Here is a 16213-nt window from a genome sequence, read left to right as displayed (position 1 = left end):
ATGGTGCTACATCCAAACAAATCACTATTTTTAAACGACTCATAAGCTCAAAATAGCATTACACTTCGGAAATAGTGTGAAGAGGGCCCCTAGTGTTAATATCCAAAAGTACTGTTAGATGGTTTTGGCAACCTAACCAACTCTTGAAAGAAGCACTCTATCCTGAGATGTTACTGGATCAAAATGAAACATTATGGTGTCTCAGTGTATTCCTTTTATCTGTCGAAGGTATTCTGGAAAATTGTCAGTAACTTTGATGCGAGCACCGACTTCTCCACTTTGAGTGGTAGCGTCTCGATGCTGGCTGGCCAACGCGTGGCAGCGGTGATGCTGATCCTGCTGCCTGATGACGTCCCCGAGCTGGAGGAACTGTACACCGTCCAGCTCACCGCTGTGGAGGGTGGAGCTGAACTGGACACCAACCGTAGTGTCGTCCACCTCAGAGTAAATGCCAACGATGAACCCTATGGAGTGTTTGCCATCTATTCGGAGCATCAGCAGATTGTAGTGAGGAACCAGACAGATGGACATAAAAGGCACATTGTCCTGAATGTGACAAGGCATGGAGGTACTTTTGGAAATGTTAGTGTGGAATACGAGGTAAGATATGCTGTTGTAGGGCAAACCGTTGCAGAGGATGGGGGAAAGGTGAAGGGAAGCGTTGTGGTAATGGATGGACAAGGCTCTACGAGTACTACGGTGCCCATTAACGTCCAGGTTTGTGTCTCTTTTGACTCAACTCCAATTGAAAAAAAAAGTTTGGACGCTGTGTAAATTGTAAGTAAATACAGAATGTGATTACCGGTATTTGCAAATCACGTAAACCCATATTTTATTGAAAGTAGACCATAGACTGAGAAATGTATTATTTTATTAAGCACATTTTGATGCCAGCAACACAGTTACAAAAAGTTGGACGAGGGCAACACAATTTTGGGAAAGTTGTGTAATACTAAAATGCTCTGTAAATTTATCCTGAGATGGGAAACTCAATGATTTCTGTACAGCTCATCTGGGTTAGTTCAATCAACACAGTTTTGTTTAGGTTTGCTCACTCTGAGTTTAACATGGGACTGATCCTATAACAAGCCATCATCAATGGAGCTCAGAAATCAGAGCTCTAAAAGTTATTTTCAGAAATCATGGACTCTACATCTTACGGGCTAAAGGGGAGAGGGATCCCCCCCTTGTTAGTACAATTAATAATCTAGCATCCATGGTGGAGAGGGGTGCATTATTCCCTGTGGTATGGGCAGCTTCCACATCTGAAAAGACACCAGATTTTGGAGCAACATACGATGCCATCCAGATTTATTTTTCAGGGAAGGCCTTGACTGTCAGCAAGACAAAGCCAAAATGCATTCTGTATGTCTTGCAATGGCATGACCATATATAGCAGAAGGGCCCAGGTGATAAAATGGCCTGCCTGCAGTCCAGACCTGTCACATTTGGTTCATCAGGCAAGGACTCTCAAAAATCCAGTAACTAGTCTCCTTAGTTCCCAAACATGAAAAAGAATACCAGTACAGTAGATGATGCAGCACAGTGGTAAGCATGCACCTGTCCCAAAATGTTCCTGGCATCAAATTCAAAATTGACACTTTTCTTTACACTTTTTAAATTAACTATAGGGTTTACATAATTTGTAAATAATTGCATTCTGTTTTTATGTAGTTTCAGACTGACTTGATTTTTATAGACATGTGTAAACATCATTCCTACTCATAACCAATTATACTCTACCACAGGTGTTCCTTGGTTTTGGATCAAACCTTACCATTGAGCTAACAGACATTCATCTGATTGGACCTTTGCTTACCTCTCCACCCCGTATCTTACTGGAGTCAAACATGGCCACTGTAACAGTTCCAGAGAAAGCAGCTAATGCTAAGGTTTGTGTTGCCAACAGAACCTCAACCTGTGAAAAAATTTTTAACTACAGAAAAAAAAGCAAAGCTACCTGTCAGGTACTAGTAATGATAGAACTGAAACGGGTATCAACTGTATGACTGGCCTATGTCTTTGAAGAGCAGCAAGAGTTTTGTTCATTAATAGACCCTTATTTTAATACATGCTCTGATTTCAAAATTAGCATAAATTTGCTAACAAAATTAGTATATGCCTATGTTATGACTGGAAACATTCCTCCACACAAGTAACAAAATGGTTTATGGTAAACAATGAAAAAGTTTTCTGGTGGCCATCAACAAGAAGTAACAGAAGCTTGCAAATAAGTTGCATAAGAAAGGAACTGACAATACATTTTACAAAAGTGTATGTGATGTTGTGACCCTCTTAGAATGTAATTAATTAATTATCTAACAAAAGCTATAATTATACTGGAATTTTGCATCACCAAAGTAAAGAAGGTGAACTAACCAAACAGAGATATATTGAATTGTGCGTATTTTGCCAAGACATATGTACATTTTCAACTTCTTTGAATATTTACAGGTTGGGTTCCAATCACTGGCTCTCAAGGTCCCCAACACTGAGACTGGTCTTTGTGAAGTTCTTGTTGCTAGGCAAGGGCTCTATGGGAAAGTAATGCTGGAGTGGAGCGCTGGGTATCCCCCTGGGCAAAGCCCACCTGGATTCCAACAAGGTCTTATTAAACCAAGTTCAGGTTTGTAGCCAAGTCATGTATTAAGCTCTATCTTAATATTGTTTTGTTTTTTTGACTTTACAAATAATTATGTATTATGTAATATGTACATAAATATGTACATGTAGAATGTACCTAATTATGTAATTTTTGTATGACACAAAAAAGGATCTCACCATCTGCCCTCCATGCTTGGTGCTGGGGCCCATTCTCTTTACCATTTAATTAACTTTGCCTTTTATCCAATGTTTAGGAAGTCTCTTGCTGGAACATGGAGAGAAGAATAAGGTATTCTCTGTCACTGTGGTAGACAGCACGTCATTAGATTCGCTTGCATATGCTGTGCATCTAACTGGTGCCTCCTCAGATGCACCAGGGGGAGCCACACTCAGGTACAGTGTAACTGACCTTGAGTGTCCTCATGATTTACTTTGATAAAAGTGTTTTGTTAAAGCAGAAATAAATATACATATTGTTAGCATTTTTCATATATCAATGATGTTGTTTATGACTTTCCTCATAGGCATGGATTCACTTTGGCTGAAATTGAACCCATGGGTATATTCCAGTTTGCCCCAGGCTCGCAGGACCTTGTAACCACTGAGGACGTGCAAACTGTCACTCTGTACGTACAGCGACTTTTCGGCTTTCGCAGTAAGCAGTCTCAGGTCTCCTTTGAAACAATGGCGGGCACTGCTCAAGCAGATCAAGACTTTGTCCCCATCTCCATGGGCCGACTGCTGTTCCATGCACAGCAGTCGTCCGCCATGATAAACATCTCCGTAATCGATGATGTACTGACAGAGCCCAGTGAGACATTTTACGTCCACCTGACAGAAGCAATAGAACTGGACGAAACAACCCCGCTGTTTTTGGTGGATACAGGCCCCAGGGTGGACCAACAGAATGCTAGAGTAAACATCACCATTTTGGACAATGATGCGGTGGGTGAAACTGCTGGAGTGCTCAGTATTGACCCTCCACTGCTGCGTGTGACGGAGGACTGGACAGGCAGTCAGGGCGAGGAGCAGCAGGTCATCCTGATGGTGCAGAGAAGAGAAGGGCTGAAAGGAGCGATAAGTGTAAAGGTTAGGGCCTATGCTGTAGGTAGTGCTGTCGCCCAATCCTTTTTCACCACTGAGCAGAATCACACCTTGGCTCAGGAGGGACAGGACTTTGAGCTGGAAACGGTCCTGGTGTCCCTGGTCGAGGGGCAGAGTGAGGCTGAAATAAGTATTCGGATTCTCGATGACGCAGAGCCAGAGGGTCAGGAGGTTTTTTTCATCTACCTCAGTGAGCCAGATGGAGGCGCTGAACTGGTGAGTGGGGTCCACCAGACTGGCCTGACTTCGTTCTCCAAAATCATCATTCTGGGTAAGCTCTTTAAATTAGCATGAGCGAATGGCATAATATGTTAATATGATATAATATTATGAGTACTATATTACCCTCCCATCATGTTTCACCTCCACAGTGAAATACATAGCCAAAGAGTTTAGAAATGCACTAAATGATGTGATGTGCACTAAAATGATATATCAAAGTGTTTTTTTTTACAGCATGTTACATCTTCTCTTTTGTTTTGGTTCTTTTCTGCAGGGAGTGATATTCATAATGGCATTCTGGGATTTATGCTAAGTTCTCAGTTTGGACGTGTACTAGATGAGGACTCAGAGAATAGAACTGCCGTGCTTCTGCTCCAGAGGCAGGAAAACCGGTACTGCCAAAGTCACAGACATCTAAACACAAAACATTCAAATCCCAACAACAGTGTGAACATCTGTAAAGTAGAACTGGGCCTGTTTAAATATTTCATTCAGTACCATCCCAAATAAAAAGTCAAATTTGAACTCAAACGAATTAATTTATAGAAAGTAATTCAGTAATCTTGGATTTATTTGTGATTGCAGGGCCTTTGAGGATGTGTTGGTATCCTGGCGGGTGACATTAAGCATAAGCGGCTTGTCCCTTGTCAGCCATGGGGTCAATCTGACCAGCGAATTGTTGCAGACCTCAGGCAGAGCTCTCTGCAAACAAGGAGAGGTCCTTTGTTCTATAACTCTGGAAGTTAGGGCAGATGAGGTTTGTTTGTGTGTGTGCTGTATGTGTGTATTGACTGTTGAGGCTTTAAGCAGCATGGTAAATCTCTTGCTCTTTGCAAACTGAACTCACAGTCTCTTGCATTATAACTTCATAACCTTTGCTATGCTTTAGATAAAACTGAATGACACCATGTAATGAAATGCAACATCCTATCACAGGACCCAGAAGAACAAACCTGGTTCCTTGTGGAGATATATGAGGTGGGGGAGGGGGCAGCCATCAACCAGAGTGCCCGCTTTGCCAACATCACCATGTTGAGGAGTGATGACCCACAGGGGCTTGTGTATTTTACTCTGGGCTCTCGGCTGCCAGTTGCTCACCTCAAGTCCGTCCAACTGAGTTTTCAGGTCCAAAGAGACACTGCTGCGGACTCTGTTACAGTTCACTACCACACGGAGGTGAGAGATATAGAGATGACCACACACAATACCCATGTGTGGATAAAGATACAAATTTGTACATATGCTGTATGTAACACATTTGTATGTTAGATTAGGTCACATATGTAATCTCATAGTTGTTTCAGTACTTTTATCTCATTTATTGCTAAATAATCTATATCAACACACTAAAATTGTTTTCCTCATATTTTGCAATAAAGAGAAAAAAGAAAAAAAAAAGATTCTAACCATCTTTGTGTTTTATCTTACTAAACCATACCTACACCAAAAAGACGCTGCAGAACGCAGAAGTAGTGGGACCCACACTCATCTGGGCTGCAGTGGCAGGGCAGGATTTTATTTCGACAGAGGGGACACTAACCTTTACGGTGGGCCAGAAAACTGCCAGCTTTCAGCTGACACTGACCCCTAGCCAGGCCTCCTCCCACCCCACCCCGAAGCGCTTCAGGGTGATTTTGTCAGAGGGGTCAGGTGCCAGAGTTCACCCACGGTATGGGGTGTCCAACGTGACAATAGTGTCAGACGAGGAGACTCAGGCAATATGGGCACTGCTGGACCCTCTTACTCAACCACTCAGTCAGAATCTCATAGATGATACCCTGCAGAGCCTCAATGACAGGGTGACCGCTGGTGAAATCAGCCTTGAGCAGCTAACTGCAGTAATGGCTGCACTGGACAAGGTAAAAAAAAAGTTGAAAAAAGCTGATGGAAGGGGAAAATGTAATATTCATTTAGATTTCTAATATTATAATGTTCAAAATCAAATGAATGATGTCCACCTCTTTACCTCATCCCCACCTACAGATTTTGTCTGAGGCTGAACAGATTCCTCTCGAAGACAGCAGTCGGGGCTTGACCTATGAACTCCTGTGTTCTCTAGCCCACCCAAGCCGCAGGGACACCCGTGGCATGAGCCAGCTGGCCAAGGTGGCTGAGCGCTTTGCCTTCTCCCTGGTGACAAACGTAGCCTGTGGCTCAGAGTGAGTTCTTTATGACGTTCTTCAGTGTTTCCCGCAGAATTGAATTCTATTTGTGGTGGTAGGTTTGCAGAATTAACTTCAATGCAACAGTTTTTAACAAATTAGCGCAGCGTGGTTATGATGCTAACCAGCTTTAAGCACAATTTAGTACAACCTGGAAAATCATTGTGTGGTGTTCAATATTGATATTGTTGTGGGCCGCCACAAATAAGTCAATGTATGGGAAACACTGGTTTTGTTTTACAATCAACAAACTCTTTTTGCAAAATATCCTCACTTTTATTCAAAATAATTCCTTTCCCAGCATGTCCTTTCATGTATGGCCCACTTTTAAGGAAAACAAACTCCTCCTTTAAAAAGTTAAGCCTTGAAATGGTGATTGCTGGTTAATTTGAGGAAAACATGATTTAAAACTTTTTCAACCACACCTTATTTTCAACCACACCTTATGGTTGTGCTAAGTCAGATGTAAGTGTCTTGTCTTACGGGAATATTCAAGCAGATATGCTCCAGACACGCTAATCTCAGTTGCCATATACGGACCAAGTCCATAACGTATCGGCACGCAACATATTCTGAACCAAAATATTTACCTAATATCTGTCATGTCCTACGTACTGACAAACACAAATCAGCTGCTGTGTCTGTTGTTTATTTTTATGTCATTTAATACATGACGCATTCATCTCCTCAGGGGAAGGACGGTTCTGGACAGCTGTCCATACTTCACGCTGGCAGCGCATCACTGGTACCCCACACAGATAAATGGCCACACTTTCATGGGCCGAGACATGGACACCTTCACTATCCCAGAGACACTACTTCAGGTGCCAGCCCTTCCGCTCAGTAGCTTGGCTCTGTCAGCCTGCCGTAAAGTGCAGTTCACAGAATACAGCACTGAGCACTGGTTCATCACCAACTCCAAAGTCAGTGCGTTGAATGACAAGGTAATAATCTTCTCAAAGAACCGCAGTGTCATTTGCAGCTATTTTACCTTTATGGATGTATGGGTTGAGGTGTACTGTAATGGTTGACTCCATTCTCTCCAAAATGGTTGTCACTAACCATTTTGGAGAGAAACTGGAAAGAAAAAGTGGAACACCAGTCTATCGGCTGCAATTCAAAGATCTAGCTAGTAAGAAAGTCTAGTATTGTCTAGATGGTAGGCAAGTACTGTGCCCCAGAATGTAAAAAAAAAAAGAAAGAGAATGGCAACCATTTTCTTACAGCTCCTCAAAGAAGAACTCTAACAAAGTATTTTGTGTCAGCGTACACTGACTTATAAGGTGTTTGGTTATATCCCGGTCTAGGGCTTGTGGGACATAACAAAGTTTTTAAATATTGAAAAACGAGCAGACAACGTAACGTAACATTAACCTGTACTGTATTTATTAGTACAAAAATAGATTAAATAGAAAAAAATCCGTATAAAAAACAGACAAGGAGCAACTACAAAAAGCAAGGCCTTGAAAGTAGGCCTCAGCAGCCAGGCGCTCACTCCAGGTCTCTCACCCTGGTAAGTGCAAAAAGGCGAAGGTGGTTGCACGGGCAAGGCCCTAGCGGCAGCGAAAAGTGATCCCCAAAGCGCGAGCAAGAGCGAGAGAGATCTCGAATTACGTCAGCCAGCCACTTTTAAAGGGGCAGGCTGTCATGACTTCCAATTAGATCACACCATCAATCAGCTGCGCCAACCTGCCTATAAGACTCACAACAGAAAGAAGAGACACAACGAATACACAGAAACGACCAGTTTGTCTAAAATGTGTTTAACAGTTTGTTTAAAATGGTTCAGCAGTAACCAAAGACAATATCCCAGAAGGTGTAACATCTCCTGTTTTCTTTCAGAGAACATATTTAACCAAATGTTTGTGACCTCTTTTTTTACCCTTTCCCTCAACCCTCAAATCCCCAATCCACCCCACCACCCTTGATCTCTCAGGTATTTTCAGTTAGTCTAGCTGGACACAGTTCTCAGCCTCTTGCTGATGGAATTGAAGTATTGTACCGCATCCACACCCCAGATCAGGTCACACCCCGCAACTCAATTTGCCTCCTGTGGAATGAGCAAGCCGAGAGGTAATTTCTTAGAGACGTAATCATGCAAATATACTTACACTTGGACATGAACATAGACTCTCACTAAAACACATTGCATACACTTTCCATTCATGTGCAGATGATGTACTTAGTTTGCAACATATGTGAAATATACAGTGATTAATTGTGATTTTCACAGTATACAACTGTAGCGTTGTTAGACACTGTACAGTAAATCCCACTGTAAAGCAAAATAACATTATGGTAAATTATTGAAGTGAGCTCTTTTGGAAGAGTGACCCTTGCATGTAAGAAGTATTCTTTTCTCCACCAGCTGGCTATCAGATGAGAAGGTCTGCCGTGTTGTGGATGACCGTGAGAATTTTGTGGAGTGTGCTTGCTCCCACCTGTCTGTCTACACTGCATATGCTGATAAAACCGCCATCATTTCCTACAACGCAGCATTTTACGCTAGTGGGTTTATATGCATCTCTGGTTAGTCACTCTCCTGTTTTACTCCGTACTAACAGTTTTAATCTAAATATTTGTTGCCTTATTTGATTTGTTCAAATTTGTTAGGCACTTTGCATGATATATGACATATGACATGCATGAAAATGTATTATTATATTATATTATTATTATATTTTTATATTATTATAAAACAGTTATTTGACTTTTAAAGTTATGTGTCTATAAAAAGAAGTGATTTTGAAAAACACGTAGCTTATTGAAAATGACTACTACCAATCAAACTATAATAGAACATGCAGCCCATTTTCAAGTTGTGTTACCTGTATTGAAAGTGGTGGTCATAGTGATTTAATCCACAAATCAGATAAATTGTGCAAGTCAATTCGATTTAGTTTTATTTAGTTCTACTGCACCATTGGAGATGAGGATCTTGTTTCTGCATGAGTGATGCAGAAACAAGATCAATTCATACATGAATAGTATTTTATGTAATGCATACTGGAAATATAATGTATTGCATAACGTATTGTTTTTGTCTTCTTGACAGGCTTTTCTTTGGCCATTCTGTCACATGCATTGTGCTCCAGGTTCCCCATGTTTGCTGTTAAACTCCTCACACACATGATGGTTGCCTGTCTTGGCACTCAGGTAGGAGACCTGTAGCCATTGACCTAGGAGTTATTTTGATTCTTGGTCTTACATTTGGTTACATTTCCCTTTTTAGCCTAAACCAAGGGTATTCTGAAAATTATGTAATACTGTATGTTTGTAGGTGCATGGCTAAATAACATAGCACATACACATCAGAATGTGAAGATGAAACAATATGGCAACAATATAGAGAGACAGAATAGTAATATTATAGATTGATTTGTTCCCGTTTACCTAGATGTGTGGCTCCTCACATTTTGTAGTTAATCAATACGTTCAGTTTTGCTCACTTCATTTTTCTCCATTCTCCAAACTGTACAGATTTGTTTCCTTGTGTCAGTATTCCGAGGGCAGATGTTCACTGAGGACAGCTGTGCTACCCTGGGCCTGTTCTCTCACTACTTCCATCTCAGCCAGTTCAGCTGGATGCTTATACAGGTGATATTACTATTAGTTCACTACACACTTTATGTTACTATGCAACACCTTAAACTTTGGTAACACTTTACTTGACAGTATCGACATAAGAGTGACATGACACTGTCATGAACACATGACATTGTCGTGACGCATGAACCCAAACCCTAACCCTGATCCTAACTCTAACTCTAACCCTCTAATCCTAATCCTAAATTGTTATGAAAAAAAACAAATGTCACTTAATAACAGAAGCGTTATGTCATAAAGTTTATGACTTGTTTATGACACGTTCATGACAGTGTCATGTCACTCTTATGATGATACTGTCAAGTAAAGTGTAACCAAATTTTCTATAAAAGGTCTATTTGCTTGGAGAACTCTTTGTTTCTTAGTGGACGCCACCAAACGGTAACAACATCATTTAAGAAGACATGTTGTGTTAAGTTTCTTTTCTCATTTTGGCAAGTAGCCATATAATAAGCGGGTTAATGAATATATGAAATATGCTATAGACATCAACTCACCTATACAATCCTCTGTCTGCAGGCAATTAACTTCTGGCAGACCCTTGTGATGAATGATGAACACACAGACAGACGTTATCTTCTGTTCATCCTCCTGAGCTGGGGACTTCCGACACTGGTCATCATCATACTAGTCATTGTGCTTCTGGGAGGATACGGTTGGAGTATCCATGACGTGTACGGCCTTGTTAATGGACATCTGTGAGTTATTTGCTGCACCTCACTGACAGACATACAGTACTGCCCCACTAGATGAAAACATGGTCATGCAACCATAAGCCATGGCAAAGCACACACTGTATTTTATGCATTATTTTAGTGGGGGTTTATAGAGGGGGGTGTCTCTCTAGCACTTTAGTTTTCCTGATAGTTTGTAATGGAATTGTATTGACGACACTACTTTTTTACTATTCAGTGTAAAACAACAATCAGTAAAGCGACATTGCCTATGTAAGGCACTTGTGGTAGCATGTCATTTCAAATCATTTGATCTAAATTTGCAGTGAGGTTCCTTGTTTCTGCTAGTGTCATGTGATACAGCATACCCTGTGGGTGCTCTAAAATGTGATCTGCATAGCTATTGGAGGTGAATGTCATGAACAGTGCCTAAGGGTAGCATGTACAGACATGAGCAGTGGGCCACTGTGAGAGATTTGTGAGAGTACAAGCACTGAGCCTTGGGGAACTCAAACTACAGACTGACAATGATCAGAAAGGTAGGATGTACACCAGGATAGGACACAGCCTTTGATACCGTATCTCTACAATGCCGGGAGTAGCACTATGGACTAGGAATCATTAGTGAAATGTAGTCATGGTCATATGCACTTTTGAGTTTTTAACACCGTAACATATTTCATTCTCAGGTGTTTCATCCCTAATGTATACGCTGCACTCTGCTCGGCTGCTCTGGTTCCGCTCATCTGTCTGGTGGGCGTGCTGGTGGTCTTTGCCCACGCCTATCAGGTCACTCAGCAGTGGACGGCATACGATGACATCTACAGAGGCCGCACCAACAGCTCAGGTTGGGGTCTGTGTGGATGAGTGTGTGCGAGAGTCGTATACATTAAATATACAATCATTACAGTCATGACATGCCATTTCTGTTAACATATTTTAGAGTAGTTCTATTAAGGCAGCATAAGACAAGCCACGCCTCAGCACATTTTCCACAATATATATTTTTTGGTCGCTATACAATATATATATTTTTGGTTGCTATACAATGAGAGATATAGAGATATTGAACTCAGGTTCAATCAGCTGTTAAATCATCACCAAACATAGCTTGTAACCTACAGTGTAGTTTATACCGTCTGTGCTTGCATCTCTACTTTTGCACAATCCATTCCGAAGCACTTCCTGTTCGTGTCGGGGTTTCCCCCTGTCTAAGGGATATCGCTAGAACTGTATGCTGTGCAATCACTACGTCCGGTATCTACTGCGGGTCTGCATCTCTAAAAAGCAAAAAACACTCTTGCCACTTTTGCTTATACCTTTACACTTATTGCCTCGTACAGTATATTACACAGGATGGTGCAGTCTGGCTACATTATTAATGGGGGATATTCTTGCTTCTCTTGCTATGATATGACATGGTGTTTATGATTACAGTATACCCAAGACCTTAGAGATTTATTTCAATTAACCAGAAATGCTTTGTCACAGTAGTTCAGGATTTGTTTTTTTCCCTCAATGAATAACAATTTAGCTAACCCCTGGTGATTAATTGGCATGTGTGTGGTGTGTCTGCATTAATTCCTCTGTGTGTGTGTGTGTGTGTGTGTGTGTGTGTGTGTGTGTGTGTGTGTGTGTGTGTGTGTGTATGTCTGTATTAATCCCTCTGTGTTGTGTGCGTGGTGTGGTGTGTGTGTGTGTGTTTGTGTGGTGTGTCTGTATTAATCCCGCTGTGTTGGGTTGTGTGTGCATTCCAGAGATTCCCATGGTCCTCCATCTGTTTGCACTGGTCTCTGTGGTGTGGCTGTGGGCAGGACTGCATATGGCTTACAGACATCTCTGGATGCAGATTCTTTATATCATCTTCAACATCTTGCTGGTAAGATGTACAGCTACAGCACTACACTCTGGGGGCATGTTCATGTGAAAAAAGTCCTTTAAGCAGAACCCTAGTCGGAGTGTGCTTCCATGTAATTGAGTCTGTTTGGGGATAGGAAGGAGGAAGGGGTTCAAATTAAGATCCATTCACTTTCTGATGGTTTAAGATTCATCTAGAAGTTAATGTTGATGAATGATTTGCACCATTCAGTTTCTGATTTGATCATGTTTAAGATTGATCTAGAAGTGAATTCCTGTGTTTCATCTTGTGTTTTTCTTTTGCCAGGGTCTATATGTGTTTACAGTTTATTTTATGCTGCACAACCAGCTATGTTGGCCCACTAAAGCCAGTTACACAGTGGAAATGAACGGCCACCACAGGACCACCTCCACTTACTCAGGCACCGGTGCAGTTACAGTGACCAGTGAGATCAGTAAATCCACCCAGAACCTCATCAGTGCCATGGAGGAGGTAGGATCATTACGAGTGGCCACCGGTACCCACATGGCAATGCAGACTATTCTTTGCTGTAGTTCCCCAATGGTGGAACGCATTATTACCAGTTGCTACCAGAGCAGGGACGTCCCTCTTTATCTTCAAGAGCCTCTTGAAGATGTAGCCACTTGAAGATGTAGCCTCAAGAGAACTTCCTCTCCTAACTACTCTAACATACATACACACCTAATTACAACCGCACTTACTATGCACTTCATCTCTACTCACTCTATCTCTCTTCACTACATCTCTTGGTTTAACTGTCCTCTGTCATCCTCTGGTTTTGTAAAGTAGTATTTGTTGTGACACTAAGGTCTCTCATTGCACTGTATGTTTGCCTTGCTTTGAATGTTATCCCTATTTTAAGTCACTTTTGACAAAAGCATCAGCTAAATGAGTAAGTGTGATGTAAATGGGAGACCCCCTTCCTAATTTGTATTTCTCTGAGCATTATGGTGTTGGGACACAAGAACAGAGGTTGTGTTAGACTTTCAAGTTTTGCATCATGTCATAACCATGCTGGGTCATAACCATTTAATCTGTAATCTGTTGTTATCTGTCCTTCTGATATTATGACAGCATGACTGATAAGTGACGGCCTAGGGAATGCCACCCAGAACACATTATGATGGGGAAAGACACAAACAAATAACACCCACTGTGTTATCTGACAGGCTAGCTAGCATTGGTTCCCTCTGTCTCTAGCTCCTTGCCTGTCGCAAATGACTCCTCTGGATATCTAGCACACTGTCCTATGAAAGAAAACAGCATTTCTTCTCATGTTTTGTGTATCTTGCCCTTCCAAATGAATGTACAGTATGTTGTGTGTGTGCATGCATTATGTGCCTACAAATGGTACACTGTGAAATGATATCAATTGACGCCCCCATGATTACATTGTGTGTGTAGTACAATCATCTCTGTCTCGGTATTCTTAGTTATCTGCTGACTGGGAGCAGGCATCCCTGAGGCATGGCAGTCATCTTGGCAGTACATACCCATCAGGATTGCCAAGCCAGCCATACCATGGAGATCAAGAATTACTTAACGCCCTCACAGCTGATGAGGAGTCACAGGACTTTGATGACCTTATATTTGCCTTAAAGACTGGTGAGACCGACAGACACAATGCACTCATTGTTTTATGAAGCGACAGAAAACAGCAATTTTCCCACTTTCTGAGGATGCTTTGTATTCATAATAGTTATTATTTGTGTAGTTTTACATTCAGGGTAATTATTCATATGTTGGCTACCTCAAAATATGATTATGTTTGATTATGTTGACTATTAATAATTAGACTTAGCAGTACCTAGATTATTTGAAAAAAGTAAAAAAAAAAATGTGCCAACAAATTGTGTTTTTGCAATCATTTTCATTCTCTAGTTGAAATTTCATTTTAAAACTACACCACTTAATAATAACAATAATACCACTAAATACAACTAAATATTTTATTAACTTTACTATGCACAGAAACCTGGACCACACTTCTAGAAATACTGTAATAGATGTTCATTCTCTAATTTGCAATTATGATGTTTGAAAATAGAGTAGAATTAACATAATTCCAAACAAAATGATGGATATTTGAATTAAAGGCCAAATGTCTGTCAATATAGATATAGCTGATCTGGTTGAACTTTTTTAGCAAAGGAAATGCTTTAGATATTTGTCTAAACCGGATACAATTTGTGTATCATAATAATTGATATTGAATTGAAGTTGTAAAACTGAATCCCTAAAGTTTTGTGTCTACTCCCACACACATTAGATATGATAAACAAACAAACAAACAAACAAACAAACAAACAACAAAATAATAAACTGGGGATTTTGTTTAACTTATGAAATACCTAGGGGCAGAAAGGTTATTTTTTCAGATAAGTTCCACTGTTTTCAACTGAAAAAGAGGCCCTGCAGGAACACATGTCATAAACATGGCTCACACAGGAAATAAAACATGATTGAAAGATTCAAAGGTTCAAAAAACTATTTTAGTTCACACTATCCATCTAATCATCTCTCCCCCTCCGACTGTCTTTCTCAACAGGCTCTGGCCTTAACATCAATGATGATGAATCCCTCCAGGGGAGCCATGACGACACCGCCACAGAGTCCCAGATCGTTGAGCTACGACGTATCCCAATAGCAGACACGCACCTTTAACCTTCTTGCTTCTGTTCGTGATTAAAAAAAAAACTCTTTTTTAAAAAATATATATATTTACAAAGTGCTGAAAAGTAGTGACGGTTTGATCATTTTTTTAATTATTTTTCATGTTTGTAATATTTTTAATTATTTAATTTCTGTGCTGGCGTATACACAGTGATTTCAGTGCAATTTAGAGCATTATTTTCCCACATTGTCATGTAGCTGCCCACAAACAATTCCTCAGTATTACAATTCAATTTCAGATAAATTATTAAATTATTACTTCAGACTGAGCTGTATATTTTGTTTGTCTACATTCCAGTATGCAACTAGATTTACATTTCCTGAATGGAATACTAAGTGTTTGCAAAGCAAATTGCTGTAGTAGTATGCTCAGTTATACTTATTATTATTATTTTTCCCATTTCTAAAGTCAGACAAGTCTTGAACCCTGATCTCTGGATTGGTTGTTAAATTACAACTCCCTGATCTACCAATAAATGAGGTTGACACAAGAGAAGAGCTGCTGCTGCAGCTGCGGAATAATTTCTAGGTAACAAGGACAAATTCATTCAGTCTATTCAACAAGCTAGCAGAGAAGCTCACAGAGAACTCCATGAAGACTTAAAGGAACACACCACCCAATGTCAGTAGTAATATATGTTCTTACCTTCACCTATGTTCTTAACTTTCACGAGTTGAGTCATACCTCTCCCGTGTTGGTACGTGCACTCAAACGCTCTGGTGCTATCTTCCTCCTTCTATGGCTACGTCTGAGCCCGCTAGCATAGCAACATGCTAACACATTCACATCCAGAGAGTTTGAGTGCACGTACCGACACGGGAGAGGTATGACTCAACTCGTAAAAGTTAAGGTAAGAACATATATTACTACTGACATTGGGTGGCGTGTTCCTTTAACAAAGACAGTGCCAAACAACAGGGTCTAAATATTGTTATATTGAGACAATGAGTTAATAAGACACATGACAGAGATAGAAGGTAGAAGGAAACAGGTGAGCTGGTTAACAATGAGGCAAGATCTAAGAAGAAAGTGATGACAGTGAGAAAAGAAAAGCATCTTTGGCGACCTCTAGTGGCCAATACGAGTCTTTGTGACACTAAAGAGGCATACTTTGCATAAACCTGTATCAACTTTGCTATTATTACTTTGCTAAACTACTTTGTGTATTACATATTTTCCCACAGCACAATATATAAAAAATATCAATATACCAGTTTACCAATATACTTTAGTATATTAAGTTTAACTTGCGTAATTTTTTCACAATGTTGAAAGGACTACTTTTCAA

At 40.5% G+C, this 16213-nt stretch overlaps 1 protein-coding gene across 1 annotated transcript in view; it reads left to right on the top strand.

Moving 5' to 3' along the window:
- adgrv1 (adhesion G protein-coupled receptor V1) overlaps positions 1-14915 on the top strand; it is a 50503-nt gene extending 35588 nt beyond the window's left edge. Inside the window, exons 70-90 of the mRNA XM_076288359.1 lie at positions 229-717; positions 1749-1892; positions 2455-2626; positions 2859-2997; positions 3129-3979; positions 4205-4322; positions 4516-4687; positions 4867-5106; positions 5382-5789; positions 5914-6089; positions 6784-7036; positions 8029-8165; positions 8461-8621; positions 9148-9248; positions 9573-9689; positions 10218-10396; positions 11062-11219; positions 12130-12251; positions 12537-12722; positions 13685-13856; positions 14800-14915. Of these exons, the coding sequence (XP_076144474.1) occupies positions 229-717; positions 1749-1892; positions 2455-2626; positions 2859-2997; positions 3129-3979; positions 4205-4322; positions 4516-4687; positions 4867-5106; positions 5382-5789; positions 5914-6089; positions 6784-7036; positions 8029-8165; positions 8461-8621; positions 9148-9248; positions 9573-9689; positions 10218-10396; positions 11062-11219; positions 12130-12251; positions 12537-12722; positions 13685-13856; positions 14800-14915 (4611 nt within the window). The remainder of the gene's footprint in view (positions 1-228; positions 718-1748; positions 1893-2454; positions 2627-2858; positions 2998-3128; positions 3980-4204; positions 4323-4515; positions 4688-4866; positions 5107-5381; positions 5790-5913; positions 6090-6783; positions 7037-8028; positions 8166-8460; positions 8622-9147; positions 9249-9572; positions 9690-10217; positions 10397-11061; positions 11220-12129; positions 12252-12536; positions 12723-13684; positions 13857-14799) is intronic.
- Positions 14916-16213: the final 1298 nt, after the last annotated feature.

The sequence above is a fragment of the Alosa pseudoharengus genome, unplaced genomic scaffold (assembly GCF_046254945.1).
Source record: "Alosa pseudoharengus isolate Yale_2024_CS ecotype anadromous, Long Island Sound unplaced genomic scaffold, YU_APseudo_1.1 YU_APseudo_1.1_scf_17, whole genome shotgun sequence".
NCBI lineage: Eukaryota > Metazoa > Chordata > Actinopteri > Clupeiformes > Clupeidae > Alosa > Alosa pseudoharengus.
Note: the sequence above shows the minus strand (reverse complement) of the source record. Positions and strands in the feature narration are given on the sequence as shown.